Source organism: Colossoma macropomum, unplaced genomic scaffold, assembly GCF_904425465.1.
Source record: "Colossoma macropomum unplaced genomic scaffold, Colossoma_macropomum, whole genome shotgun sequence".
In the NCBI taxonomy this organism is placed as follows: Eukaryota; Metazoa; Chordata; class Actinopteri; order Characiformes; family Serrasalmidae; genus Colossoma; species Colossoma macropomum.
Genome location: NW_023494795.1, coordinates 43856426 through 43883352, shown reverse-complemented (window position 1 = coordinate 43883352; position 26927 = coordinate 43856426). Strand labels below are relative to the sequence as shown.

The 26927-nt window shown below is 43.1% G+C and overlaps 1 protein-coding gene across 2 annotated transcripts; it reads right to left on the bottom strand.

Annotated features, from left to right (window-relative positions):
• Nucleotides 1-26927, bottom strand: si:ch211-57i17.1 (uncharacterized protein LOC565010 homolog). 2 transcript variants are annotated; one of them, XM_036582502.1, is made up of 8 exons: nt 26460-26927; nt 21327-21435; nt 17915-18031; nt 16716-16857; nt 14591-14856; nt 9045-9120; nt 8408-8473; nt 1-4910 (listed from the first exon to the last, which is right to left on the bottom strand). In XM_036582502.1, exons 1-8 carry the CDS (start codon nt 26765-26767, stop codon nt 4894-4896), a joined length of 1101 nt encoding a protein of 366 aa, XP_036438395.1. In that variant the 5' UTR covers nt 26768-26927; the 3' UTR covers nt 1-4893. The 2 variants fall into 2 exon arrangements, with proteins under 2 accessions (XP_036438395.1, XP_036438394.1); XM_036582501.1 differs by lacking the exons at nt 1-4910; nt 8408-8473; nt 9045-9120 and adding an exon at nt 11071-11834.

Here is a 26927-nt window from a genome sequence, read left to right as displayed (position 1 = left end):
TTTTTTTATTTCTTAAATAATTGTTTTTAATATTTCAGTGTGATCACTTTATATCTATAAATTTTTATTGTGCCTGACATTCTCTTCATTTATTAATCTGCTCAAAGGCCAATCTTAGTTTCTTCCTCCTTCCTAAACATTATTTATTATTATTATTATTACAGAATTTAGAATATTCCATTTCCTCCCTTTTTTCACTTATCTTTTATTTTTAAAACTCAAAATCATTATTCATCAATTATTTGCTCATTTATAAGTCTCTTCCCCCATCAACGTGTTAATCTGAGCAGGATAGCAGCGAAATTTCCACAATATTCCACTTAATCCTGATTGTACCTTTAAAATCTTCTGCTAAACTGGTAACAGGAGAGACTGAACTAACTGACCTCGCTAAAAACCGCAGAAACCTCAGAGCCACTTCATATCACTGTAACTGCAAAGCAGGTCATGCAACCTTAAACGACAGTTTGGTGAAAAGTCTAATTTACAGAATTTGCAAATTCAGAAAATCCTTTCATTCAGGCTTCAGTGCGGCTGCTGCTGTGGTAGCTATGCTAATGCACTGTAGCCCATGTTTACAGGTAATAGTGAGTCGTACAGAGTCAGAAACCATACAATCAAGACTGTTACTGAGAGATTACTCAACAGCTCCACACATTCTGAGAAGAGACTATGATAGCCTGCAGTTAGCACCATGCTAATTTGCTGGGATATAGGCTTCCATTACTTGTTAGCAACATTAGCCTCGTAGCTCCAGTGCTAAAACTATAAGTAGCAAACTTCAGACACCAAACATGACCTGGCTGATCGACTACAATTGAGCTAAAAGGAGAAAATCAGATTTTTCACCAAACTGTCGTTTCCCAGACGGGCTGAGGCTGGATTAAGGGCTTGTGGGTTAGCATACGGAGGATTAGAGATGCTAACACGAACCCTCGCTGTAATGCATAAGAGAACCGAGGGCCACACTTTACAGAGCCTGCACAGAGGACTCAAACATGATATTATGCACATGTACTGAAGACCAGCTTTAGCTCTTAGCACTGCTGCAATGTGTGCGAACCACATAAACAGCTGCGTGGTGCGTAAAGGTTTAATGCTTGTGCTTTTATTTTGTTAAAAAAACTTACTTCTGCAGGTTTTACAGCATGTTTATATGGGCTTAAAGGACCAGTTCAGTCATCAGTGCTAATATTGCTAACAATGAAAGTGAATGGTCACAGATTAGCATTACTCAGTCATTAGTCTTGGTGACTACTGGCTTCCATTCATGGCCAACATTAGCATGTACGACTGAACTATTCCTTTGATCACCTCCATAAGCATGTAGAGCATTAGTACCTGAGTATAGGGTGCTGCGTACCTGCTGAGGAGGAACACCTGGTGGATTTTTCACCCAGCAGAATTGCAGTTCAGCTGGTTAGCCTGAACCCAAAGCGAGCACTGTCCAATAGGAATGCCCCTTACTAGCAGACCATTCATGTAATTAATTAATGAATTAGAAAAGCACCAGTTTAACACTAAAATAGCCTTCCATAGTGGACAGGCTTGAGTTTGGGCTGAAGTTCACCGGCTCACTTCGCAAATCCTGCTTTGTGAAACATCCGACCAGCTAATACTGAAGCCTAGTATCAATATGAACAGAAACAGTCTAAATTTAGTCTAAAATTACATTTAGAAATTCTAATGATCTCTGCTGACAAAGCTTATGGTCTGGACTTAAAGACAGATCAGGCCAACTAAAGAGAAACTCAGAGTTTCAGCTTAGTCTCCACTGATAAAAGCCACTTTATCCTTTAATTTACAGTAAAACTGGGTTTAATCTGAGTCTTATGGATCCTTTTGTTAATCTGTTGAGATGAGAAAAAATTTTAATCTCTATTTCAGCTCTTTTCATGACCTTATCAGGACGTACCAAACCCCCTCACTTTACTCAACACTCTGTTCGTTGGGTAAACAACTACAACAGTTACTAAACTAAAGGAATAATCCAGCATTTTTCAACTTATTCTCAATCTGCTGCACCTGTAGCGTGAAGCTGATTATCAGGGTCAGTGATTTCATCACCTTTCCTTGTGTCTCCAAAAACCCTTGACTTAAAAAAACGTTTGTAACAGAAGTCAGTGCGTATCTGCTTCAGCAACTGCCTATTAGCTTCTGTTCTAACTGTATTTAAAGCCACTGCCCACTGGCTTCAATTATACCTTTCAAGCAACTGCCCACTGGCTTCTATTTCAACAGTATTTCAAGAAACTGACCGAGGTCTTCTAATGTACCAATGCTTCAAGCAACTGCATTTCAAGCAACTGACCACTGCCTTTTTATATAACTAGGTTTCAAGCAACTGCCCAACTGGTTTCTTTCATTACTGCATTTCAATCGACTGACCATTGGCTTTTAATATAACTAGGTTCCAAGGAACTGCCCCTTGGCTTCCAATATAACTAGGTTTCAAACAACTGCCCATCTGGTTTCTTTTATAACTGCATTTCAATTGACTCACCATTGGCTTCTAATGCATCTAGGTTGTAATCGACTGCCCACTGGCTTCTAATATAACTAGGTTTCAAGCAACTGACCCTTGACTTCAACTATGAACAGATGTCAAGTAACTGCCCACTGGGAAACGCGTTGAAATGACTGTCTGCTGTAATTAACTGTGCAGTACAGATGCAGCAGAGATCAGGCTGAAAAACATCTTCAGTATTTCTTTAAATCTCTTCTGATTAAATCTATTTTCTCACAGCGCCACTCCCACCATTTTCACAAAACTGACCTCTGTATCGTTTATTTGAGCCGGACGCTTCCACACGTACCTACTGCAGACCTACACCCACTATCCTCCACTGAGCCAGCACCTGACTGACCACACAGCCTCGCAGTCAGGATCTCCATCATTCATCAACAGGACAGAGTGATTAGAACTGTTAGTAACAGACAATCAAACAGGCCTTCTTCAATCACGCGGCCCACCGACTGACACGGCAACAAGCATGACGTCATCGACTGAACTCCACACTTCTTATTCAGCGTTTGGGATCATCAAAGGGGAATATTAGCTAAAAATGTTGTTCTAAATAAGAAAGGAGCTCCCGATTAACCCACTAATGTCCATATCTGAAAAGCTGAACTTTCCATATCTGAGCCCGATCTGAAATGCACCACATCAAACCCTTTGAATAAACAACTGATTTTTATTAACAAAAGAAATACAAAATCCAAATCTGATTGCAGATAAAAGTGTGACAACTACATGTAATCAGAACAAAGACTCAGTGCCACTGATGCTGTTTGACTGCTAATGGCACCCCCTAGTGGAGAACCTGAGTGAGTCACAAGCCATAAGGTGCTCTGCATCTAAAAATTCAAAAATGTTCCTGTTAAGTTGTTATTTAAGGTATAAACACACTAAATTTCAGCTCTTTAAACCCAGTAGAATGAGTTCTGTAGCATTTTTCCCTCGCCATACTAAAATCAGTCGTTGGACATGAATGGGTTAATAAATACGGATCGATATGTTAACCACAAACAGACGTTCTAGCTGCAGATCCAGCTCAGCACTTTCCTCTCTCTGACTCGGGCTCCTCCTTATCTGGGCTGGGTTTCCCAAACAGCATCTCAGCACAAAGACGACTGTTCAATGGTAGAGCGAGCATCGCTCTGAACACTCTCTCTCCCAGACAAGATGATCTTAACACTAGGACGCTTTTTTTTGGAAATTGGGCCCAGTTTGTTTGTTTGTTTGTTTGTTGGTTTGTTTTTCTCGTAGCAAGTTATATTATCAAAACTACAAATCTCTGAAATCTTATTGGTTAATACAAAAGATCACTGCTAATCAGCTAAAACATGAGTTCCTTTAGTACACAGTGTACACCATCCTCCCCACCACTGCTTTCATATAAAACACCTGACCGTTCAGGAAAAACCTCCGTATTAAAGCGATAGTTTGGCAAAAAAAAAAAACAAATTTAAATTAATCAGCCAAGACATGTTTACTTATTTAGTTCTGCACTGGATCTACGAGGCTAAAGCAGCTAACGAGTAACGGAAGCTAGTTGGCATTAGCCAATTAGCATGATGCTAGCTGCATGCCTACCCAATGCTGAATTGTCAGGTAATCTCAAACAGACTTTATTATGACCCTACATAACATACGGTTACCTACGATGCTATTTGTAGGGCTAATCTTCTGTTACTTAGCTACATTAGCCTAGCAGGGGCTCGACACCAAACAGGACACGGCTGATCAAAAACATTTGGTCTGAGGGGAGGAAAAGTGTCAATGCTTTGCCAAACTATCGCTTTAAAAAGGGACTGCATTGGAAAAATATCCTCAATATTGCTATGAAATATTCATTACACTAACGCTATAGCTACGCTAGGCTACGCTAGGCTATGTCATGCTTGTTTACAGGTGATGTGTGAGTTTTAGCATTAGTTCAGCCTGAAGCTTCCTGATTGGCTGCAGTCTGCTCTCTGTTACGCCTGGTTTCGGAGGGCGTCGCCCAACAGGAAGTCAGACTGAGGATAAACAAACATGTAAATATGAAACCCATGCACGGCATGCAGCTTCATACCAGCTCCAACCACGCTGAGCAACACCGAACTCAGCAAAACCCTCACCGCTCCGCCAAACCAATACTGTTCATCGGCTAAACACGACGAGACCTACATGCCTACAGAATATAGAGGGAAAATAAAGATGATCTCATACTGGTACATTAAAAACACAGCTGGATACAGAAATGAAGGGCTGTTAGGAGAATCTCTGGCTGATGTGAAGGAGAAGGAAGAACAGTAGAAGAAGAAGAAGAAGAAACCGCCTCAGTCCAGAACCAGGCAATCCCACAAGCTGGATCCTTCTGGAAGGTTCTGCTGAACGTTCTGCTGCGTCTATGTGGGACACAAAACTGCAGAACAGAAGGAACAACACACAACTGGTTAGTCACATCAGAGCTAATAGAACAGCCAATTCAAAACAATAGTTCAACCAAAAAATCTGATTTACTGAGTTTCCCCAAATGCAGTCAATCAGCCAGGACATGCCTGTTAGCACTGGAGCTATGAGGCTAACATATCTAGTAGTTCACGTTTGGTAGCACTAGAGTTACGAGGCTAATGTAGCTACCCAGATAGCAAGCATATAGCGGTCCACTGGCTTGATAAGGTCGGCCCCTCGTTGACTGTTCACCCTCGGACCACCGAGATCACTGTCCTGCGTACAGCTTTAACTAGTTTTTAATCTCCTCAAACGGATTTTAAATGCAGACTTTTATTCACAAAATAAACTTAGACAAATATCACAAACAACCGAGAGGAAAAAAAAATAATGACTAGGCCTGATATAGAATGAGTTTACAGAAAGTGTTGCTGACTCTGCGCTTGATTAAAATTATTTACTGAACTAATTTACAAAGTAGAACTAAAGAAATGAAGGAAGGAGAAATCAGTGAACTGGACTGTGAGTGGAAATGAGTGATGATCAGTGGGATTTTGTCTATTACTCTGTTTAAACACCGGTGGGCCGCCCAGAAAACACTGCCAAACGCCAGGGGACCGCCAGCTCTGCCGTCAGCGGGCCGACAGCGGCTCACTGTCCTCTTACTATCAGGGCAGCGTCTATTCTGCTGCTACTGTGTTTAGCTATGCTAATGCACTTCAGTCCATGTTCGTAGATATCAGTGAGTCATACAGACTCAGAAACCACATAATAATATTCGAATATTCGAGTTAACGAAGGCCGATGATTTAGGCATACAGTTAGCAACATGCTAATTAGCATGGCAATGTGTTTATCTTGCTAGCTATATCAGCCTCACGGCTCCAGCTCGAAAACTAAAGATGAAAACTAAACATGCCTCGGCTGATCGTCCACATTTTAGGACGGGGGCGGAGGACTTTCTTTCTGGCTGAAATATCGCTTTAATCTAAGAGAGACAACAGCTGAGAAATGCAAGGAGGACGAGAGAGAGAGAGAGAGAGAGAGAGAAACACATCTGCAAGTGACCACCTGATAACTATGAGACCACAGGTGGAGTGTGGGAGAGAAAGAAAGGATACAGAAAGAAGAGAACAAAGAGAGAATGAGATAAAGAAGGAATGGAGGAAGAGAGAGAGATGAATAAGGCAGAGAACAGGTGCAGTTCAGTAATGTGGCTGTAGGGTGCGCTGTAAAGAGAACGAACATGAACACACACACACACACACACACACACACACACACACACACACACACACACAGAGGGTCTGTCTGTCTCACAAAGCACCTTTAACTGAGTTGCAGCTCATTTTAAAAGAAGGAACAATAATTTACACTGTAAATATGTATAAAGTGTTTATAACAGTATAAAGCAGCACCGTCTCCTCTTACTGTGTTAGCGCTTATTACAGTGATAAGACTGTTTAGTGTGATTTAGACACCACAATTGATATAAAGGTCACAAAAAAAGGGAACTAAGAAAGGCTGTTCCTGATTGGTTTATAGAAGGCTGTCCCTTATTGGTCAGAAGGCTGTCTCTGATTGGTTTATAGAAGCCTGTCCCTGATTGGGTTGCCGTGTTGCCCTGACACTGGCACTGTATCAGCTGGTTCAACAAAGTCCTGCTTGGTGAGACAGACAGAACTAAACACAGACTACAGGCCTCTGAAGTCACAGCCTTATAGGAGCTTTAGGTCTGAGCTGATTTTCTCTACGAGGAAAATAAACAGCGTTTTCCAAAATCACCCCCGTGGCGTCCTGTGGTAAACCAAAGCGTTTCAAAGCTGATATGTTTTGTCTTGTGTACATTCAGAGCGTCAGTGGATCATCAGTGGATCTTCTGCATTATGAGATCGTTTAGCAGTCGAAATATGAATAATTTCTTCATACATGCTACAAGAGAGCTAACACTGCGCACTGAGTCTACTATGACCCTTCAACACTGATGTATTCTGGGGGCTCCATGACCAGATTTTTTAAAGTCAACAGTTTTGGCCTTCAGGAAACCAGAGATACAGACCCCAGAATCACCAGGCTCCTCACCTGCTGTCTCTCTGAGGCGTCTATGTCGCGTCATAATCACGTGATCAGCGACTCGTCGACATCCAGATTAAAGCATCATCACCGAGCAGTGAATACTTACTATATACCAACACCAGCTACTTAACCTGCAGCCTAAACCTACGAAAGCCTCTAAACTACCTCACTGGACAAAGCCTGCTGGTCTGTGGGGGCTATTTTGGTCAGTTTAGTGTGCAGCAGTGTTGGCTTAAACATAGCAATGTTTCTTATCGATTAATAGGATGATATTTGGAGGAAAAATGTTCAAACAACATGAAATAATAGCTCTGGAAATGCACGATTTTCACAGTTGCTGCTCATTTTTCTCCACAGTGAAAACCTGCTGAGACCCGGAGCTCCTAACATGGGCGTGACGACAACTTCAGAGGTCGACACACAGCTGGGCGGAGAAACCCTCAGAGCCAGCACAGCGAGACAAACCTCCGTCTCCTCTCACCGTCTCAGACCAACGCTACAGGTCAACGCAGCGAGAGCAGAGACAAAACCAGGGGTCAAAGGTCAAAGACAAGACAAACATAAGAGTGGAAATACATAAACAAAGGCAGTCAGAGCAACAAAAGACAAAAAACATGGAACATGATAACTGATCAGAACAGATCAGTCCAGCAGGGGGCGACATGACATCCAGAGAATCTAATAAAGTTCTAATAAAATTAATATTCAGAATGGAGTTCTAATAAAATTAATGTACACAATGGACTTCTAATAAAATTAACATCTGGAACAGAGTTCTAATAAAAAGTAACGTGCGGAACGGACTTCTAATAAAATTAACATCTGGAACGGAGTTCTAATAAAAAGTAACGTGCGGAACGGAGTTCTAATAAAAGTAACATCTGGAACAGAGTTCTAATAAAAAGTAACGTCTGGAACGGAGTTCTAGTAAACGTAACGTGTGGAACGGACTTCTAATAAAATTAACATCTGGAACGGAGTTCTAATAAAAAGTAACGTGTGGAACGGAGTTCTAATAAAAGTAACGTGCGGAACGGAGTTCTGATAAAATGAACGTCTGGAACGGAGTTCTAGTAAAAGTAACGTGCGGAACGGAGTTCTAATAAAAGTAACGTGCGGAACGGAGTTCTAGTGAAAGTAACGTGCGGAACGGAGTTCTAATAAAAGTAACGTGCGGAACGGAGTTCTAATAAAATGAATATTATAAAGTGTGAGAGATAATTATAATGTTTGAACATGTAGAGATTAGTTAGAGGCTCATCTGCATATCCAGTGTTGGTATTATAACGCTGTGAATATGTATGAGGCACATCTGGAGCAGCTGTGATCGTGCGCTCTGTGCTGAGCGGGTGATGAAGCCGTAGACGTGTAAGACGAGAGAAGTTCAGATACCTTTGAGGATGTAATCGGTCAGCAGGCTGGGAACTTTCTCACTGTCGTCCCTCATAGCGTGTAAAACTGAGGATCACAGACAGATAAAAATATATTTAATATAAATTAAAGGGACAGTTCACCCAAAAACCTAACTTACACCTCTCTCTCTCTCCTTTTCCTTCTATCTTTTTTCTTGCTCTCTTTCTCTGTTTTCTTTCTTTTTGTCTTTTTTCCTTGCTTTCTTCCTTTTCTGACTCTCCTTTTCATCCTTTCTTTCTCTGTTTTCTTTCACTCTCCTTTCGTTTTCTCATTTTTTCATCGCTTTCTTTCTCCTTTTTTTTCTTTTTCTTTCTTTCTTTGTTCTTTTACTCTCCTTTCTTTCTTTTTTCTTTTACTCTCCTTTCTTTCTTACTCTTGTTTTCTTGCTTTCTATCTCATTTTCTTCATTTATCTATTTTTTCCTTGCTTTCTTTATCTCTTCTCTCTCCCTCACCTTTTCTTCATATCTCTCTACCTTTTTCCTTCCTCTCTCTCTCTCTCTCTCTCTCTCCTCTTTTCTTATTGTTGGATTTTGATTTTTACTGAACTACCCCTTTAGAATGCTATAAACACACACACATATATATAAATATAATACAGAGTGTTTCAGACTCACTCTTGGTTAAGATCTGCAGATCCTCCACTGATGGAGCTCCATTCTTCTTCTCATAGGGAATCACTGTGGTCAGATACTGAAGAGAGAGAGAGAGAGTGTTTAATCACAGCTTACAGGAGGTAAAATGAGTATAACTGAATGACGTCATGCAAAACAGCTGCAAATGAATAAAACAGCAACTAAACCAGAAAATGAGGGACGATACAGAAACAAATAACATCAGAAATCATAATAAATGAAAAGAATATTGACATTATTATAATAGCTTGTTTCTATTTTCCAAAATAAATCTTCATGAATTCTGTTATTCTGTCATGAACAACAGCTGTGTTACAATCCACTTTTAAATCAATCAAATTATCAAATATTGGCTTTTTTAGTTTCTGTAAGACCTAAATTGACTTCTGTGCCTTTTTATCAACTAAAGTGTGAAACACAACTAAAGATCTGAACTGAATAAACTACTTCATTCACAGTTACTTCATAGCAACCTCTTAAATTTCCTTTATTACAGCGTCATTATGAGCTTCACTGACCACAGATCTGAAAACGGAATCTAAACTGGTCGGACGGTTCGGCTTCCGCGCCAGATTTTCTCACTGTACCTTATTTTTGCTGAATTTTGACATTTTTATGAAAAATGAATGCTGTTTCATTTTGATTTGATCTTTATGAGTAGTGAGCACATTGAGATAAAATGTTGAGAATACAGTATTTATTTTTCATGAAAATATGCAAATTTATTTATTTATTTAAGGACCATTTCACAGCAAAATAAATGAAAGCAATTTTTTTTTATTTGTTTTTCCAAAATTCCGACCAAAACGCAGCAAATAATTAGAAATTAGGCACTAAAAGCTGCAGAAAACACCGTATTTACCTGTGCTGTCTTCAGGGGGCGTGTTAACTTATTTTCATTTAGAAAATGAACTGGTTGCTTGTGAAATATGGTCTCATATTTAGTTCCAACATTATTGAATATTTTGTTTTGATCATTTACCGATAACAGAAATGAAAACCAGCAGGAGTGAGAAGGTCTGTACTGGAAGAACATTAGAGTCGAGCTGGACGCATGCACCTCGCTGACCATGAGGAGAATCTTGTGACTCCATTTCTGATTGTGTTATTCGTTATGATTTTTTTCTGGTTATTGTTGTTTTTCTGCTTTACTAATCATATAATTACATAATCACACTTATATCTGATTCCCGTAGTGAGTGAACAGGCTCGAGTCCACATTTCTTTTCTGTTTATGTCCGTTTTTCTTTCTGCACTCCACTCAGTTTCTCCACTCGTCTGAACAAATTACGAGTCAGAAATACTTTATATAAAATTACAGCATGATTTTCACTGACAGTAACTGCTTTTTCTTATGTTTAAAGTGATTTTCTTTTGAATCTCCTGCACACAGAGGTGGGCGATATGGGCAAATTAGCGTATCACGATACTTTTAAACGATGAACGATGCGCATCACAACATTTCAGCCCAGTCACATTTCTCATTTTCACCCCTACCCCTTGTTTTCGAGTGTTGCCCCTTGTTACTGAGTTACAGGGTAGTGGTTGAGATCTTCCCTCTGAAATGGGACCCTCAAATAAAAAGAGCATCACTTCATTAACAGCTACCAGCGCTGCTCTGTAGGCGACCCTGCCAGTCTGCAGTGACAGCAGAGGAGGGTAAAGTTCAGCTCCTCACTGCTGGGCTTTAGTTACATTTAGGGCATCATATGCCTTCAAAGAGGGGGGCAATTATTTATTATCACCACCCCTAATTCTTCAGTGATATGAAGCTGAAGTCAGATATTCACCAGCTTCTTGTTCGAATTTTCCCGTTCCACCTTAAATGGCGTTAAATTCAGGCGTCAGAACTGCTGGACTATTTAAGGTGGAACGGGAAAGTTAGCTAGCTAGTTACCGAGACATTAGCATGCTATTAGTGATTTTTCATGCTTGTTATGAAGAAAACGACCATAAAACACTGAACAACATTAAACTAAGATAATACAGTGGTTATCATATTTTTTAACAGAGAAAATTCACATCTGTGTGTTCCTTTGGTCTCTTGTTCTCAGTCTCACCAGATTTCTTTTCCTCATAATTCTCTGTTTGGAGTCTCTGAAAAACCTCCGTTTGGGGGGTCATGTAGCTCTAACATTTCACCCTACCCCTCTATCTCAACAAGAATCGGGACACCCTACCCCTAGACGAGAACCCGCAAAACAGAGGGGTAGGGCTGAATGGTAGGGGCGAGGAGTGAAATGGGACTGGCCCGTCGTTTTAAAAAACTATCAAAAATGATGAATGCAATAACTTCTATTCACTGTTTCACACACCTGGCACTGCACCAAACCCAATTAAATAAGACTAATTACGGTTGGTTTGTAAGTCGGTCAGTGTTCTGTACGTACTGGCGATATCGTCAGAAAAGAATATCGTGACATAATTTATCACGATAACAATAAAATATCGTCACATTGCCCACCTCTACCTCATGCCCATGACGTTCATTATGATGATTGATTACAATCATTTATTTAAAGCTTTTTGTATTGTTTTTGTTTTGGAGTCACGAGTTTTTCCTCACGACAGTGACGACCTGGCACTTTCATGCAGAAGTGAAGCAAGCACTGCTGGGAAAGGAAAGAGAAATGAAGGGATGAATAAAAGAAAGGAGAGATGGGGTGATAGTCGAGGAGCAGAGGGGGTAACCTGTCTGTCCCCTCCGGAGCCCCCGAAAGTCTGACGGAGGCTGTTCTGAATTACAGTAGAAAAACCTTCCATACTGAAGAGCTGAGAGAGAGAGAGAGAGAGAGAGAAGAGAGAACAGTTACAGAAAAGAAGAAAATGAGAGATACAGTGTATGACCAAAAGTATCCAGACACATTGTGTGATTGACAGATTCAGCTGTTTTACGGTCAAGTCAAAATTTATTTATGTAGCGCTTTTTGCAACAGGGGTGTCATAAAGCAGCTTTACAGAAAAACCTGGGTCTGAGCCTCCATGAGCGTCGCCAACGGCAACAGTGGCAAGGAAAAACTCCCTAAGAGCAAAAGGAAGAAACCTTGAGAGGAACCAAGACTCAGAAGGGAAACCCATCCTCCTCAGGTCGACACCGGACAGTAAACAATAACAGCAGAGAATGAGATTCATCATCAGTATGAGATGCAGAACAGGGGAAAAGCAGGAGTAGCAACGTCTATGATTACAAAGCAGCATCATTAGGAGGGTGAGTTCATATAACGTTGTCCAGCAGGAAGCTCCATGGTGGTCAGACTGGGCCAGAAGGCTGGCGAGAATACAGTGTTAAGAGAGCAGCAGAGACTCCGGCAGGTCTACGTATTACAGCCTCACTTAAAGAGAGAGACAGAAGTTAACAGAGACATGAGGCTCTCTGAGTCCCAAACACTGACTGGAAGATTATTCCAAAGCTGGGGGGCTTTGTATGAGCAGCACCTTGCGATCTAAGCAGCCGTGATGGTTCATAATTAGAGAGAAGTTCTCTCAGGTACTGAGGGGCCGTTTAGAGCCTTATATGTCAGTAAAAGAATTCTGTAATCAAAAATTTAAAAAAAGTTTCTGCTGGTTGTTGACTCAGACGAACAAAAACACGTACACATGTACAAATGCCTGGGTCATCTCCACAGAACACCTGAAGAGGTGAAGGTCCTCTGAAACTATCTGGCACGAGTTGAACATCACAATCGTCACTGAAGACCTTTAGCTCTGAGTTGGAGTGATGAGGTTCCCCATTGAACACCTTCAGAATATGCTGCAGCATCAATGAACACCTGTGGGATTAGTTCAAGGTTTACAGCTCTGCTGAACTCTTCTGGGACAGAGTGAAGGTTTGAAGTTCCACTGAACACAGGGATGAGTTGAAGTGATTAAGATCCACGGAACCTGGAATGAAGAAGCTCAGCTGAACCCCTTTGGAAAGAGGTGAAAATCTGAAGTGACAAACTGAAGGTCTGAAGCTCAACTGAAGTCCTTTGGGTTGAGCTGAAGATTTGAAGTTCTACTGAATCCATGATTCAGACCAAATCCAGTGGAAACATCTAGTGTAAAACAGTCTAACATCTAGCGTAGAGGTTAAAGCTCCACTGAAGTCTACAGGGACAAGTTTGAGTGATGAAGCTCCAATGAACTCCTCTGAACTCTTCTGGGACAAACTGAAGGTATGAAGCTACACTGAACTCACCTGGGATGAGTTGGAGTGATGAAGCTCCACTGAAAACCTCTGTCAGGAGGTGAAGTTGTGAAGGTCCATTGTACTCTACTCGGACAAACTGAAGGTCTGAAGGTCAGCTGAGCTTTGGGATGAGCTGGAGTGATGAAGCCCTACTGAAAACGTCTGAGATGAGTCAGAGTGGTGAAGTTACACTCAAGGATGAGCTGGAGAATTACTGAACACGTTTGGGATGAGTTAGAGTGATGATGTTCCACTGTGGTCCTCCAGGTTGAGCTGAAGATCTGAAGCTCTGGTGAACTTCTTCAGGATGAGCTGGGGTTGTATTCAGGATTCAGACCAAGTCCAGTGGTGTAAAGCCTTCTCAGAAGGGCAGTTATTGCAGTAAAGGGCTACAAACCCCCCAGTAAAACCTTTAATTTTGGTAGGAATGTTGGATGTTGGACGGGCAGGTGTCTGGACACTTTTAGTGATACAGTGTATGAATGTGTGCCACAGACTGAAGGAGTGAAGGAAGAGAAAGCGAAGAGACAACAGTGAGAAAGAGTGAAGTGATGGGATCTGCATTCAGCACTCTGAAGATCTACTTCTGTCACAGACAGGTTTGGGTTTCCTGAGTAAAACCTGAGGTCGCAGATGTTTTTCCTGAAAATTGTTAATCAACTGTATTGAATTTGGAATGTTGGCATTGATAATAATTCAACATTTGCTCAAAAAATTAATGGGATACTTTCAAACATAATGTCCAAAAATATAATGTATTGCTTTTATCGTCTATGTTCCAGTTACATCTGTGTATTCAGTGTAAATAATTTTGAATCACACTGACGTAATCAAGTGAAATCTTGAGATTTGAGATTATGATTCACTGAATCAGAATCATACTGAATCACTGTGAGGTCTGATTTATATTTTCAAACATAAATCATGTCCCAAAATATAGTGTAGTGTTTTTATTGTCTATATTGCAGTAACATTCATTTATTCAGTGTAAATAGTTCTGAATCACACCAAAGTAATCTAGTGAAATCTTGAGATTTGAGATTACGATTCACTGAATCAGAAACAGAATCATACTGAATCACCATGAGGTCAGATTCAGTGATGTGTCAACATTTGCTAAAAAAATAATTCATGGGTTACTTTCAAACATAAATAATATCCCAAAATATAATGTATTGTTTTTATTGTCCATATTCCAGTTACATTGAGACATGAGATCTTGAGATTTGAGATTATGATTCAATAAATCATAATGAGAATCATACTGAATCACCGTGAGGTCAAATTTAGTGAGGCGTCTCTCTGTCGGACTGAGTAACTGTGTAAGGTGGACTGAATCAGTGTGTGTTCTCCTCACAGTTCCAGGCAGGTGTGTGCGCTCGTTCCTCTGCGTCCCCGCTGCGCTCTTCACCTTCCTCCTCCTCTTCATCATCTCTCTGTGCTCCTTCTGTCTGTTCTGCACGTCGATGAGGATGGAGATGAAGCCGTTCTTCACCTCCTTCTCAAAGTCCAGCTCGTCCCTCAGAGCCAGCTGCTCGATCAGCTCCTCCGAGTAGCGGCGGATCTCCCTCTCCACCTCCTCCAGCAGCTCCTCCAGCTCACACACTCCCAGCCCACGCAGACCTGCCACACACACAGAGACAGAAACGATCATCAGGAACGAGCAAATCACATAAAAACACCAGAATAATCTATAAACACTCAATATGATCCCAGACCTACCCTCATAAAGGCTCTGAATAATCCCAACCCTACAGCTATAAACAAGTTGAACAATCCTAATCCTACAGTCATAAACATTCTGAACAGCCACAGTTCTCCGGCCATAAACACTGAATAATCCCAATCCTGCAGCTAACAACATTTACAATCATCACCATTTCTACAGTTGAAAATACTCTGAATTAGAAATGTTTGGAAAAATCCCAGTCCTACAGTTACAAAGACTCTGAATAATCTCAGTCCTACAGGTCATAAAGGCTCAGAATAATCCCAGTCCTACAGGTCATAAAGGCTCAGAATAATCCCAGTCCTACAGGTCATAAATACTTGCAATAATCATAATCCTACAGGTAATAAATGCCCAGAATCCTACAGGTAATAAATGCTCAGAATAATCTCAATCCTACAGGTCATAAAGGCTCGGAATAATCCCAGTCCTACAGGTCATAAAGACTTGGAATATTCCCAGTCCTACAGGTCATAAAGGCTCAGAATAATCCCAGTCCTACAGGTCATAAAGACTTGAAATAATCATAATCCTACAGGTCATAAAGACTTGGAATAATCATAATCCTACAGGTCATAAAGACTCTGAATAATCCCAATCCTACAGGTCATAAAGACTTGGAATAATCATAATCCTACAGGTCATAAAGGCTCGGAATAATCCCAGTCCTACAGGTCATAAAGGCTCAGAATAATCCCAGTCCTACAGGTCATAAAGGCTCAGAATAATCCCAGTCCTACAGGTCATAAAGGCTCGGAATAATCCCAATCCTACAGGTCAAAAAGGCTTGGAATAATCATAATCCTACAGTTACAAGAAGTCTGAATAATCCCAGTCCTACAGTTACAAAGACTATAAATAATCCCACTCATACTGATACTAAGACTCTGAATCCTATCCAGCTGTATGTACCAGAAAAGAGACATTTTCTGAACTGTGGCACTTATGAGACACACACACACACAGACACACACACACACACACACACACACATATACACACACACATACACACACACACACACACGAGTGGTCATTCATTCATGCGAACACAAGTGTGATCTTTTCCATACATTAAATCTGACATTATATAACAAAGCACAGAACCACAGGGACCAATTACTGTTACTATTACATAACACGCGTATTACATAATAAATCATACACACACATCTTCCCTAATAACTGAGTTATGTCTTTTACTGTTCTTTGATGTCTCCATGTACAGACAACAGCAAAATACTAATTTTGTCATCAAACTGGTGTTTACTGCAGGGAGTTATTAAGTTAGGACGGACTGTATGATACACTGTTATCTGTACAAATGGACCAAAGTCGCTGTTTTAGCTACGCTAATGTGATTTCGTCCGGGTCCATTAGATAATTTTGCTTGTAGTGATAAATCGTACAGTAGAAAAAGACAATTAACCTCGATCAGGAGTGTCAAACTCAACCACTACAAAGGCCATATTAAAAAACTGAACTGGCCATTGTTTATTCAAAATACGCCAAAACGTCAACAGCAAGATGGTTTTAAGATGGTTTCACTGTCCTAGATCTCACAGTCGCAGCGCAGACACCCAACGCGTCCTGACTGACGGGCTGCACTGAGACGTAACTGTTCACTGTGTACATCAGACTCGCCAACGTTGCTTTAATGCACTTTATCCTGGGTTTCTGTTCGGCTCATCAGGTCTGGGTCACCACTGACGGTCAACAACCTTCAACACAGAACAGACAGAGGAGATACTGACGCTCTTCGTAGCTGCTGGTGGAGGTGGAGTGAGAGAGCGAGTGCAGCTCGTGAGAGAGCATGGACAGGTCCGACTGGGACGGACTCTCCTCGGCCTCCGGGTCAGGAGACTCCTGCATCATCTCCTCAATCTCCTCAATCACCTGCAACACACACACACAAACATTATAGACACAAAACACACACACATTTTTTCAGTTTTTGACATAATTTAAAAGTATCTGCAATTTACACCGATCAGGCATAACATTCTGACCACCTCCTTGTTTCTACGCTCATTGTCCATTTTATCAGCTCCACTTACTATATAGGTGCACTTTGTAGTTCTACAGTTACAGACTGTAGTCCATCTGTTTCTCTGATACTTTGTTAGCCCCCTTTTACCCTGTTCTTCAGTGGTCAGGACCCCCATGGACCCTCACAGAGCAGGTACTATTTGGGTGGCGGATCATTGTCAGCACTGCAGTAACACTGACGTGGTGGTGGTGGTGTGTTAGTGTGTGTTGCACTGGTGCGAGTGGATCAGACACAGCAGTGCTGCTGGAGTTTTTAAACACTGTGTCCACTCACTGTCCACTCTATTAGACACTCCTACCTTGTCGGTCCACCTTGTAGATGTAAAGTCAGAGACGATAGCTCATCTGCTGCTGCACAGTTTGTGTTGGTCATCCTCTAGTCCTTCATCAGTGGTCACAGGACGCTGCCCACAGGACGCTGTTGGCTGGATATTTTTGGTTGGTGGACTATTCTCAGTCCAGCAGCGACACTGAGGTGTTTAAAAACTCCAGCAGCACTGCTGTGTCTATATATATATATATATATATATATATATACACACACACACCAACCGCTAATATTATTTGCTCACTCAGTTACAGACTGAAGTTGGCGCAGGTTCATGGTAAGATGTGAAATGGAATCTGGATTGGTGATGTGTCTGTTATTTTACGTTACATTACGACAGATTCATGGTCCAGCGCAAGCTGCAGACTGGAATCTGGATCGGTAAGTGGATCGGCCCTGTCCGTCCGATATCCGATGAGTGAAGTGATGCCGATATCGGACCTGATACCGATATAGGATCGAATCGGACCCATCTCTAAATATTACAGTCACGTTTTACCGTTTGAGTACAGATACTCAAGCAGATACTTCGGGCCAGTAGTTCAGGTGTGTGTGTAGGTGGGAGGACGTGCTCACCTGCTCTGCGGTGAACAGCGGCTCCTCGTTAACGCAGGAGACGATGATGGAGTGCAGATCCATCTGCTCCCTCAGCTCTTCATCATCAGACAGATCCAGATTCATATTATCCACCTTCTGAAACACACACAAACCACAATATACACTCGGAAAGATCTTCAGGTCGACCGCTGACTGCTGAATAACTGCTGAACAATGCGAAAACACTGTTTACGAAATATATGAAATATAATGCCTCATCTTTGCTTTGAGATTAAAAATAAAATCACATCACATCTAATTCACATCTCTACAGGCATAAATATGACTGCTTTGTTTTGCAGAACTGCCCTGTACTGGGAGTTTATTAATCCTGCAATAGTGACTTCAACTGAATTTGTAACCAGTGGTAGCTGGAAATCATGTCGTCGTTATGTGTGACTGTTGTTTATGATAACAGTAAATTTAAAACAAAGTATTATAAAAGAAACTGAACGATATACGTCCAAAAATCTTATGTTTTTACATTTTTTTCAGTATTGATAATTATCAACAATTTATTATACACATTCACACTATTCATCACCCAGGCCTGTACACCAGTGGCATATGCAGAAGTTAATTTTTGTAAAAAACTATGTAACCCAGGTTGATAGATATAATTTCCAAATGCTCTAAAGCATACAGTAACATAGCAAACAATAACAGCAGAGAATGAGGTTTGACCATCAGAATGAGATACGGAAATGGGGAAAAGCAGGAGAAGCAATGACTGATTACAAAGTTCGAGTCTGTGCAGCAGCATCATCATCAGGAGTCTTCAGGAATCATCCTACCAATTCAAGCACTTCCACCTCATAGTGATACAAAACAATAACAACCAAGTGGAATACTGGATTCACAACCAATTCTCTTTTAATCATCTGGGCTAAAGCGTACTGCCGCGGCGGGTGGAACCAAGGAAGACAGCATGACAGATAAAATCAGAGATGAAAAACAACCCAGAACAGAACTGAAAAACCTAAAAGTGAGCCTGTACTACACGATTTTTACCCCTCGCCACAAACTTTCACAATCTAAAGCGATTCTCTAGGTCGGGAGCACGATCGGAAACGGCCGACGACACAGACGGTCTGGTAGAGGAGAAAGTGATCGAGCTCTAAAGTGATCAGAGGCCCTCCGATATTATCAAACGTTTGATATTTACGACTCAAAACGTTCACGAGTCCTGCAGTGAGAGACGGTCAGAGATGAACTGAATAAGTGACTCGAACAGACATGAAGACCACCTGAACAGCGAAGTGAGGAAACTCCGCTTATTTTAGCCTTTAAAGTAACAGAGCACCATAAGTACCGAATTCACACAAAACTGAGTTTATTTTCGGCTTCGGACGGCTTTAAAACATGCCCCAATCTTTTAACCTCAGCTGGAGCTTCAAATTATAACAAACCGAGGGCTTGTGGCAGAGGCAGATAGCAACGGTTGCTAAGCAAAAAAATTCAGCTTAATTAATACTCTGCCCCCATTTGGTTGCGCAGGTCTGTGATCAATGCCAACGCGCCCCCTGCTGTACACAAGCATGTAGTAACAATGTGCAGACGTGGTCTTTCTTATCGACGCGGGTTTTTATAGAGCGTTTTTCTGGACCCAGGTCCACTCGCTCTGCGAATTCGGTACGTTCGGTCGAGTGTACCAATAACCAGTCCTCCTGAAATCTGTGGTCTCTAGTGCGTCTCTATCCGCTCCTGGCGCCACGTGGGGGGCTGCATGATTGGTCCGGTTTGTAACGTGACCGTTTCGACTTACTGCATCACTTCCCTTTTGTAAAGACCAAAAATTTAGTTCTGAGCTTGTTTGAAGGAGCTCCTGCATGGTGATGTGCCAGGTACCTAAAAAGCGGCATGTTTCTTTCCAAGGAAGGGAACAAAAAGCAGCAAACGGATGAAGCTGCGCTGGACATTCTCCAAACCAGCACGCAGAAAGGTGACGTACGGAATTGCACAGTCGATCCACAGTTCACATGGGATTCTCATGTGCAGCGATACCAGCGACAATGAGCCCCACCCAAAAACAAGCCCAGAATCAGTCCTGGGTGAGACTCAAACAACGGGACAAGTCGGGACAATATGCCCTTTTCACATTTCCGCATTTTTTCTGCTGGAAGTGCTCGTTGCAGGGTGACGCTGCTTCCGCTAAAGCAACAACAACAGCAACAATGACGAGTAGAGCGTGTACAGCTCACTCAAGTCTTAGAGCTTAAAGCAAGACGGAGCTTCACGGAGTAAAACAAACCCAAGTTGATGTTACACAGAATGCAGTTTGTGCTTTAAGGTTGCTGCTGCAGCCGCTTTCAGAGGAACAGTTTTCATTTTCTCCCTCAAAAATGATCCGTATCTGAGAGAGCGAGAGCTCAGCGGAGAGTGGATGTTCGTTCACTGGAGCCGGGGGTTCCACCTTAAATGGTGCCTGAGCCTCCAGAATGTAACTGCTGCGCCATTTAAGGTGGAACAGGAAAATCCGAACAAGAAGCAACTTCAGCCTCATGATGTTTTAGTGTTTGACAGTTTCCCGTTGCAGATTAAACGTAACAGGAAACCAGCTGAGTGATTATAAATGCAAATAAGAAAACGTCTACAGTGGTGCAGACCCTGACGATCCGGCGAGCCCCTCTGCTGGGATGTGCGTGTGTTTAGCTTTTTTGCTGCTTTAACTAGTTCACTGTTAGTGAGCTGGTTCAGCATCTCCAGCTAACACGGATGATCTGGGGTTGAGATTATAGTTATTTTCACCTCCATTGATTTATCACTCTGCTGACGTTAGCTGAGGTTGCTGTGCTCTGATAGCTGTGAAGGAGTTTTTCCACGAAGCATTTATATCCTTAATTTAGTCTGGACTTCCGCATTGCTGTGTGTTTGGTTCTCCAGCAGTTCTGGTCCAATCTTGGCAACTATGAAAAAGATAAAGTGACACACCTTTCTGTGGCTGAAGTGTTAGGAACGCCTGTATTTCTGAGGTTAATAACCGTCCATAAGGGAACAGCGGAAATTGTTCTACCCAGAGTTTACACACTTCCTTTTCTTGTGAAAAGGGCCTATTCAGAACACTTCTGGATCATCACAGTTACATCACACAAAACACGATTCATCAATTAGCTGCTTATTGTAGACCCAAAATCCAAACCAGTCTGGGCTTTAATGGGAAATCCTGCTTTACTGAAGTCCCTCACAGTGTTTCTGTACAAACCTACAGACAGCGACGGTCGGTGAGGGCAGAGTGGAGCGTCATCACTATAAACACATGACAAAAACACCCAAATACAGGAGTCTGTGATGAGCAGGCAAATGGACTGATCACAGGAAAAGATGGGACGGATGAACGGACTGAGGAAAAGAGGACGGATGGAGCGGAAGGACGAGTGCGAGGGCGAGTTACCGTTTGCTGGCAGAGGTTGAGTGTAGGAAGATGAAGAGAACGAGTGTGAGACGTCTTCCAATCCACTGGCATCACATTCCCATAATTATCCGTCAGAGCGTTCCATATCCTAGAGAGAGAGAGAGAGAGAGGGAGAGAGAGAGAGAGAGAGAGATGCAGTGTTAAGGTCTGTTAAATTACAGCAGCTGATCTTTCTGTCTTATTCTGCATTATTGGTGATTTTTAATAAACAGAGCTGTTTTTATTATTTTTCTTTTGCAGAACACTTTAATCGTGTGAGCCGAGTGAGTGAGCTGAGTGAGTGTGTGAGCCGAGTGAGTGTGTGAGCCGAGTGAGTGTGTGAGCCGAGTGAGTGAGCTGAGTGAGTGTGTGAGCCGAGTGAGTGTGTGAGCCGAGTGAGTGAGCTGAGTGAGTGTGTGAGCCGAGTGAGCCGAGTGAGTGAGCTGAGTGAGTGTGTGAGCCGAGTGAGTGAGCTGAGTGAGTGTGTGAGCCGAGTGCGTGTGTGAGCCGAGTGCGTGTGTGAGCCCAGTGAGTGTGTGAGCCGAGTGTGTGTGTGAGCCGAGTGAGTGAGCCGATTGTGTGTGAGCCGAGTGAGTGCGTGTGAGCCGAGTGAGTGAGCCGAGTGAGTGCGTGTGAGCCGAGTGAGTGCGTGTGAGCCGAGTGAGTGTGAGCTGAGTGAGTGCGTGTGAGCCGAGTGAGTGTGAGCCGAGTGAGTGTGTGTGAGCCGAGTGCGTGTGAGCCGAGTGAGTGCGTGTGAGCCGAGTGCGTGTGAGCCGAGTGAGTGCGTGTGAGCCGAGTGTGTGTGAGCCGAGTGAGTGTGAGCCGAGTGAGTGCGTGTGAGCCGAGTGAGTGCGTGTGAGCCGAGTGTGTGAGTTGAGTGAGTGTGAGCTGAGTGAGTGTGAGCTGAGTGAGTGTGTGTGAGCCGAGTGAGTGCGTGTGAGCCGAGTGAGTGCGTGTGAGCCGAGTGTGTGAGTTGAGTGAGTGTGAGCTGAGTGAGTGTGAGCTGAGTGAGTGTGTGTGAGCCGAGTGAGTGCGTGTGAGCCGAGTGAGTGCGTGAGCCGAGTGTGTGAGTTGAGTGTGTGTGAGCCGAGTAAGTGTGTGTGAGGTGAGTGTGTGTGTGTGAGCTGAGCGTGTGTGTGAGGTGAGTGTGTGTGAGCTGAGTGAGTGTGTGTGAGGTGTGTGTGTGTGAGTGTGTGAGCTGTGTGTGAGCTGTGTGTGAGCTGTCTGTGAGCTGAACGTGTGTGTGAGGTGAGTGTGTGTGTGTGAGCTGTGTGTGAGCTGTGTGTGTGTGTGAGCTGTGTGTGAGCTGTGTGTGTGTGTGAGCTGAACGTGTGTGTGAGGTGAGTGTGTGTGTGTGAGCTGTGTGTGAGCTGTGTGAGGTTTAACTGTAAGCGTGAGTGGCTGTAGATGATCTGCTGTGTATCCAATTCAGGTTCGAGTGAGAGACACAGATACAGATCAGACTGTTTCAGTGTTTTAGTTTCAACACATCCTGCACAGTCACTCCTCAGCACTCACTACAGCTCACCGACACGCCTGCTCACTATCCGCACTTTACACACTGTACAGTAACACTGACACTAAAACTGTGAAATAATCTAATTACTTTGGGGTGGTCATAGTTTATTATACACACATTAGACATAATAATAAACCACCTCCTTGTTTCTAAACTGACTGTCCACTGTATCGGCTCCACTGACCGTATAGTCTCACTCTGTAGTTCTACAGTTACAGATTGTAGTCCATCTGTGTCTCTGCATACTTTATTACCCGGTTCTTCAACGGTCAGGAACCCCAAGGGACCCCCAGTTTAGTCCATTTAATTTGTCCATTTGTACAGATACACACGTTTGTATTCATGTGAATGTCTGCACTGATGCACGTGTGCACATTCCTGTGTGCGTGTCCTCTGGAGCCACAGGCTGATGAGCATGAACCAAAGCCCACAGCAAGGACCACCACTGTCCTTATTTAGATTCGCTGTGTGTGTGTGTGTGTGTGTGTGTGTGTGTGTGTGTGAACTCTAAGGCTGGATGTGATGCTGAGTGTTCCTGACTTACTGCTCAGCCCTACAGCTCTCAGACTCAACATCACACACAGCTCTCTGCTTATATTTCACTACATATTCACGACACTCAGTGGCCACTTTATTAGAAACACCCACCTTGTGTTTCCACTCACTGGCCACTTTATTAGAAACACCCCCTTGTGGTGTCACTCAGTGGCCACTTTATTAGAAACACCCCCCTTGTGGTCTCACTCACTAGCCACTTTATTAGAAACACCCACCTTGTGCTTCCGCTAACTGGCCACTTTATTAGAAACACCCACTGTTTCTGACTGTTTTCTATCTGTTTGTTATGTCTCTGTACTCTCCCTCTCCCCCGCCTCTCTGTTCTCAGTGCTGATGTTAATATGAAGTGAAGTGTGATTATTCTGCTTTATTGCTCTTCAGGGTGGAGGAGCAGAGAGAGCGAGGGATGTGGAGGAGCAGAGGGAGCGAGGGATGTGGAGGAGCAGAGGGAGCGAGGGATGTGGAGGATGAATAAACAGGTCCGTGCTGCTGTCTGAGTGAGTGCGCTCTCTCAAACCTCCCATCAAACTCAAACTTCACATCTTAAATGGCTGATAAAGTTACAGAAACAGCTCCAGCTGTGTTCTGATGGACGTTAATGTCTTTATGGGGCATTAATTGATTGATTAATGAACATAATAAGAGAGAGAAAATATAAATATTACAGTAATCTGGGTTTAAAACAGCCTCGCTATACAGAGGCAGAAGTACAAACATCTCATTACTTAATTATTCAATGTTTAGTGTGTATGAGCCCCTTGTCTGTCTCTCTTTCTCAACTCAACTCTCTAAAGTCAGACAGAACCTTATAGTTCTAACAGGACAAACGTCAAGTCAAAGTTTATTTATATGGCACTTTTTACAACAGGGGTGTCACAAAGCAGCTTTACAGAAAAATCCGGGTCTGAGCCCCCATGAGCGTCGCCAATAGCGACAGTGGCAAGGAGGAACTCCCTAAGAGCAAGAGGAAGAAACCAAGAGGAACCAAGACTCAAAAGGGGAACCCATCCTCCTCTGGTCGACACCGGATAGGAAACAGTGTTAGTATAAAATATTAGAATACAAAACGGGAAAAACAGGCGGAGCAACGGTTAATTAGATAGTTTGAGTTTATGCAGCAGCAGGAGGGTCAGTTCATGCAGGTGAGGTTTGCACAGCGCTGGACAGCGAGAAGCTCCATGATGGTCAACCCGGTCCAGAAGGCTGGCGAGCAGTGGCACCTGATGTTGTTGCTGAGTTCTATGAAGATGTGATGAAAACTGCAGTTCTAAATCTCTGAAAACTGAACTCAAACTGCGATTTCGATACGAAAACGATCAGCCTTTCAGCCCCGGACAGGACGAGAAAGCGAGTGAGTCAGCAGTGCCTAAAGTGGAGTGAGTCAGCGAGGAACAGACTCCGTCGTGTCTCTCTCTCTCTCTCTCTCTCTCTCTCTCTCTCTCTCTCTCTCTCAACTCTCTAAAGTCAGAGTTATGAAACGGCTCCTTCTTCACTCTCGCCAACTCTCTCCACACGGACCCGCCCCCCACTCGCCCTCTGAGGGGGGACAGAGAAGCAGCCGGCGAAGACGCAGATTCTGGAAAATTCTGACTGACAGCCGCGAGAACGAGAACGGCTACAATCGAAACATCACTCATTAAACTGGAGCTGAATTACAGAAACGTCCCGTATTTAGGCTTCAGTTAAAATCTGACAAATCCAAAATAAATACCCTCTTTTCAGAACCATTAGTTCTATACAGAACCATCTGCATGCTTACATGGATCTCTGCATGGTGAAATGGTTCTTCACATTGATGGAGAACGTGCTGTAGAAGGTTCTGTATAGAACTTTTTTGAAAACGGTTCTATATAGCACCGAAAAGGGTTCTGCTACTGCTATGATGTCAACCCTATACACAACAGAGAATCACACACAAGCTCTCCATCAATCTGGAGAACCATTCACAATGCAAAGAACCATTTAAGCATGAAATGGTTCTAAACAGAACTACTACCTCCATTAAAGAACCCTTGAAGAACCATCTTTAAGAGTGTAAAGCATCTTATCTCCAGTTAGGAAATCTTAACCTACTGTTTCTGATGTAAAACAGGTCAAAGAGTGATAAACAGTAAGTAGTGAATACTGTGAGAGCGCCCCCTGCTGTTTATCAGAGCGTCGCCGCTCCCCAGTTTCAGTCTCCATTACCCAAACGCTTTAGCCGAGCGCGCTAACGTTACTCCTCCTAATAAACAGACACACGTTCAGCTCCGTCTCCTCATTATTCACCACCATCACTGTAATATTTCATCATCAACATTAACTCACGAAGGTGATCAGAGGGGCGGTGGAGATCGAGTCTGCAGCGTCTGAGATCTTTAAAACGCAGAGTTAGAAAAGAAAATCATCTCACAGTGAAAGCAGCGTTTTACAGTAGGAATAAATGGAGCTCATTATGCTGGTAGTGAACTATGCTGCTGACTCAGCTGCCTAAAAAACATAGAAACGGACCTTAAACAGAAGTGAGGACCCTGTTGGGGTTCATCCTAAAGTTAGGACAGGATTTAGGAGGTTTAGTCTAGTTAGGATGTTTGTGTGATGCTGTTTTCTTATCTGGAGTTCATGATGAGATTATGAAGGTAGGAACTGATATTCTGGAATAGATACTGAACTAAACTCAGTCAAACAGTCTTACGTTCTTCAAGGGTTCTTTAGTAAAGACGATAGCTCTGTAGAGAACCATGAACACTCGAAGAACCCTTTGCATGATTAAAGGGTTCTCTGCATGATGAAAGGTTCTTCAGACTAATGGAAAATGTGCTACAAACAGTTCTATATAGAACCTTTTAGAAAAGGGTTCTTCTATTCTTACGATGTCACCCTTTTGGGTGGTATATAGAACCCTTTTTAAGAAGGTTCTACATAGAAAACACACAAACACAAACAATCACACACACACACAAACACACACACAAACAAACACACACAAACACACACACAAACACACACACACACACACACACACACACAAACAAACACACACACACACACACAAACACACACAAAGCGCTTCTTACTCGTCGTCCTTCAGGAAGTTCTCCTCGCTGATGGGCTTCACCGGCGCGATGTTCTCGGTCGTGGCGCTGTAGTTCCTGAAGCACACGGTCAGCTTCTCGTCGAAGTCGTGGACCAGGTCCTCCATGGACTTGAAGCTGCAGATCTCCCCGGAGAAGCTGCGCTCCAGGTCGGAGAGCTCCTCCAGGCCCGCGTCGCCCGCGTTCGAGTTCAGCCGGTCCAGCGTGTCCGCGGAAAAGTCCGCTTCGGCCGCCTTGAACTCGTTAAAGTCCTGCCAGTCTTCGTCGAACTGAGCCAGCGGAGCCGCCATGACGCCGCGGGAGCACAGAGAGAGCCTTCCCCGCTCACAGCGCGCCTCTGCCCGGCCTGCGCTCACTGCTACACCGCGGTCTCCCCCCGCTCACACACGGACCTTCCACACAGGTCTGACGCGACGCACAGCGGCTGCGTCACACACGCGTCGTCACGCA

Bases quoted from the DNA above. Each gene is read 5' to 3' on its own strand.
- si:ch211-57i17.1 (XM_036582501.1), bottom strand. From the start codon at position 26,767: ATGGCGGCTCCGCTGGCTCAGTTCGACGAAGACTGGCAGGACTTTAAC. The intron at 21,436-26,459 runs GTAAGAAGCGCT...CTCTCTCTCTAG, and splicing joins AACTTCCTGAAGGACGACGA to GATATGGAACGCTCTGACGG. The intron at 14,857-16,715 runs GTCAGTATCTCC...TGTGTGTGGCAG, and splicing joins CACCAGCAGCTACGAAGAGC to GTCTGCGTGGGCTGGGAGTG.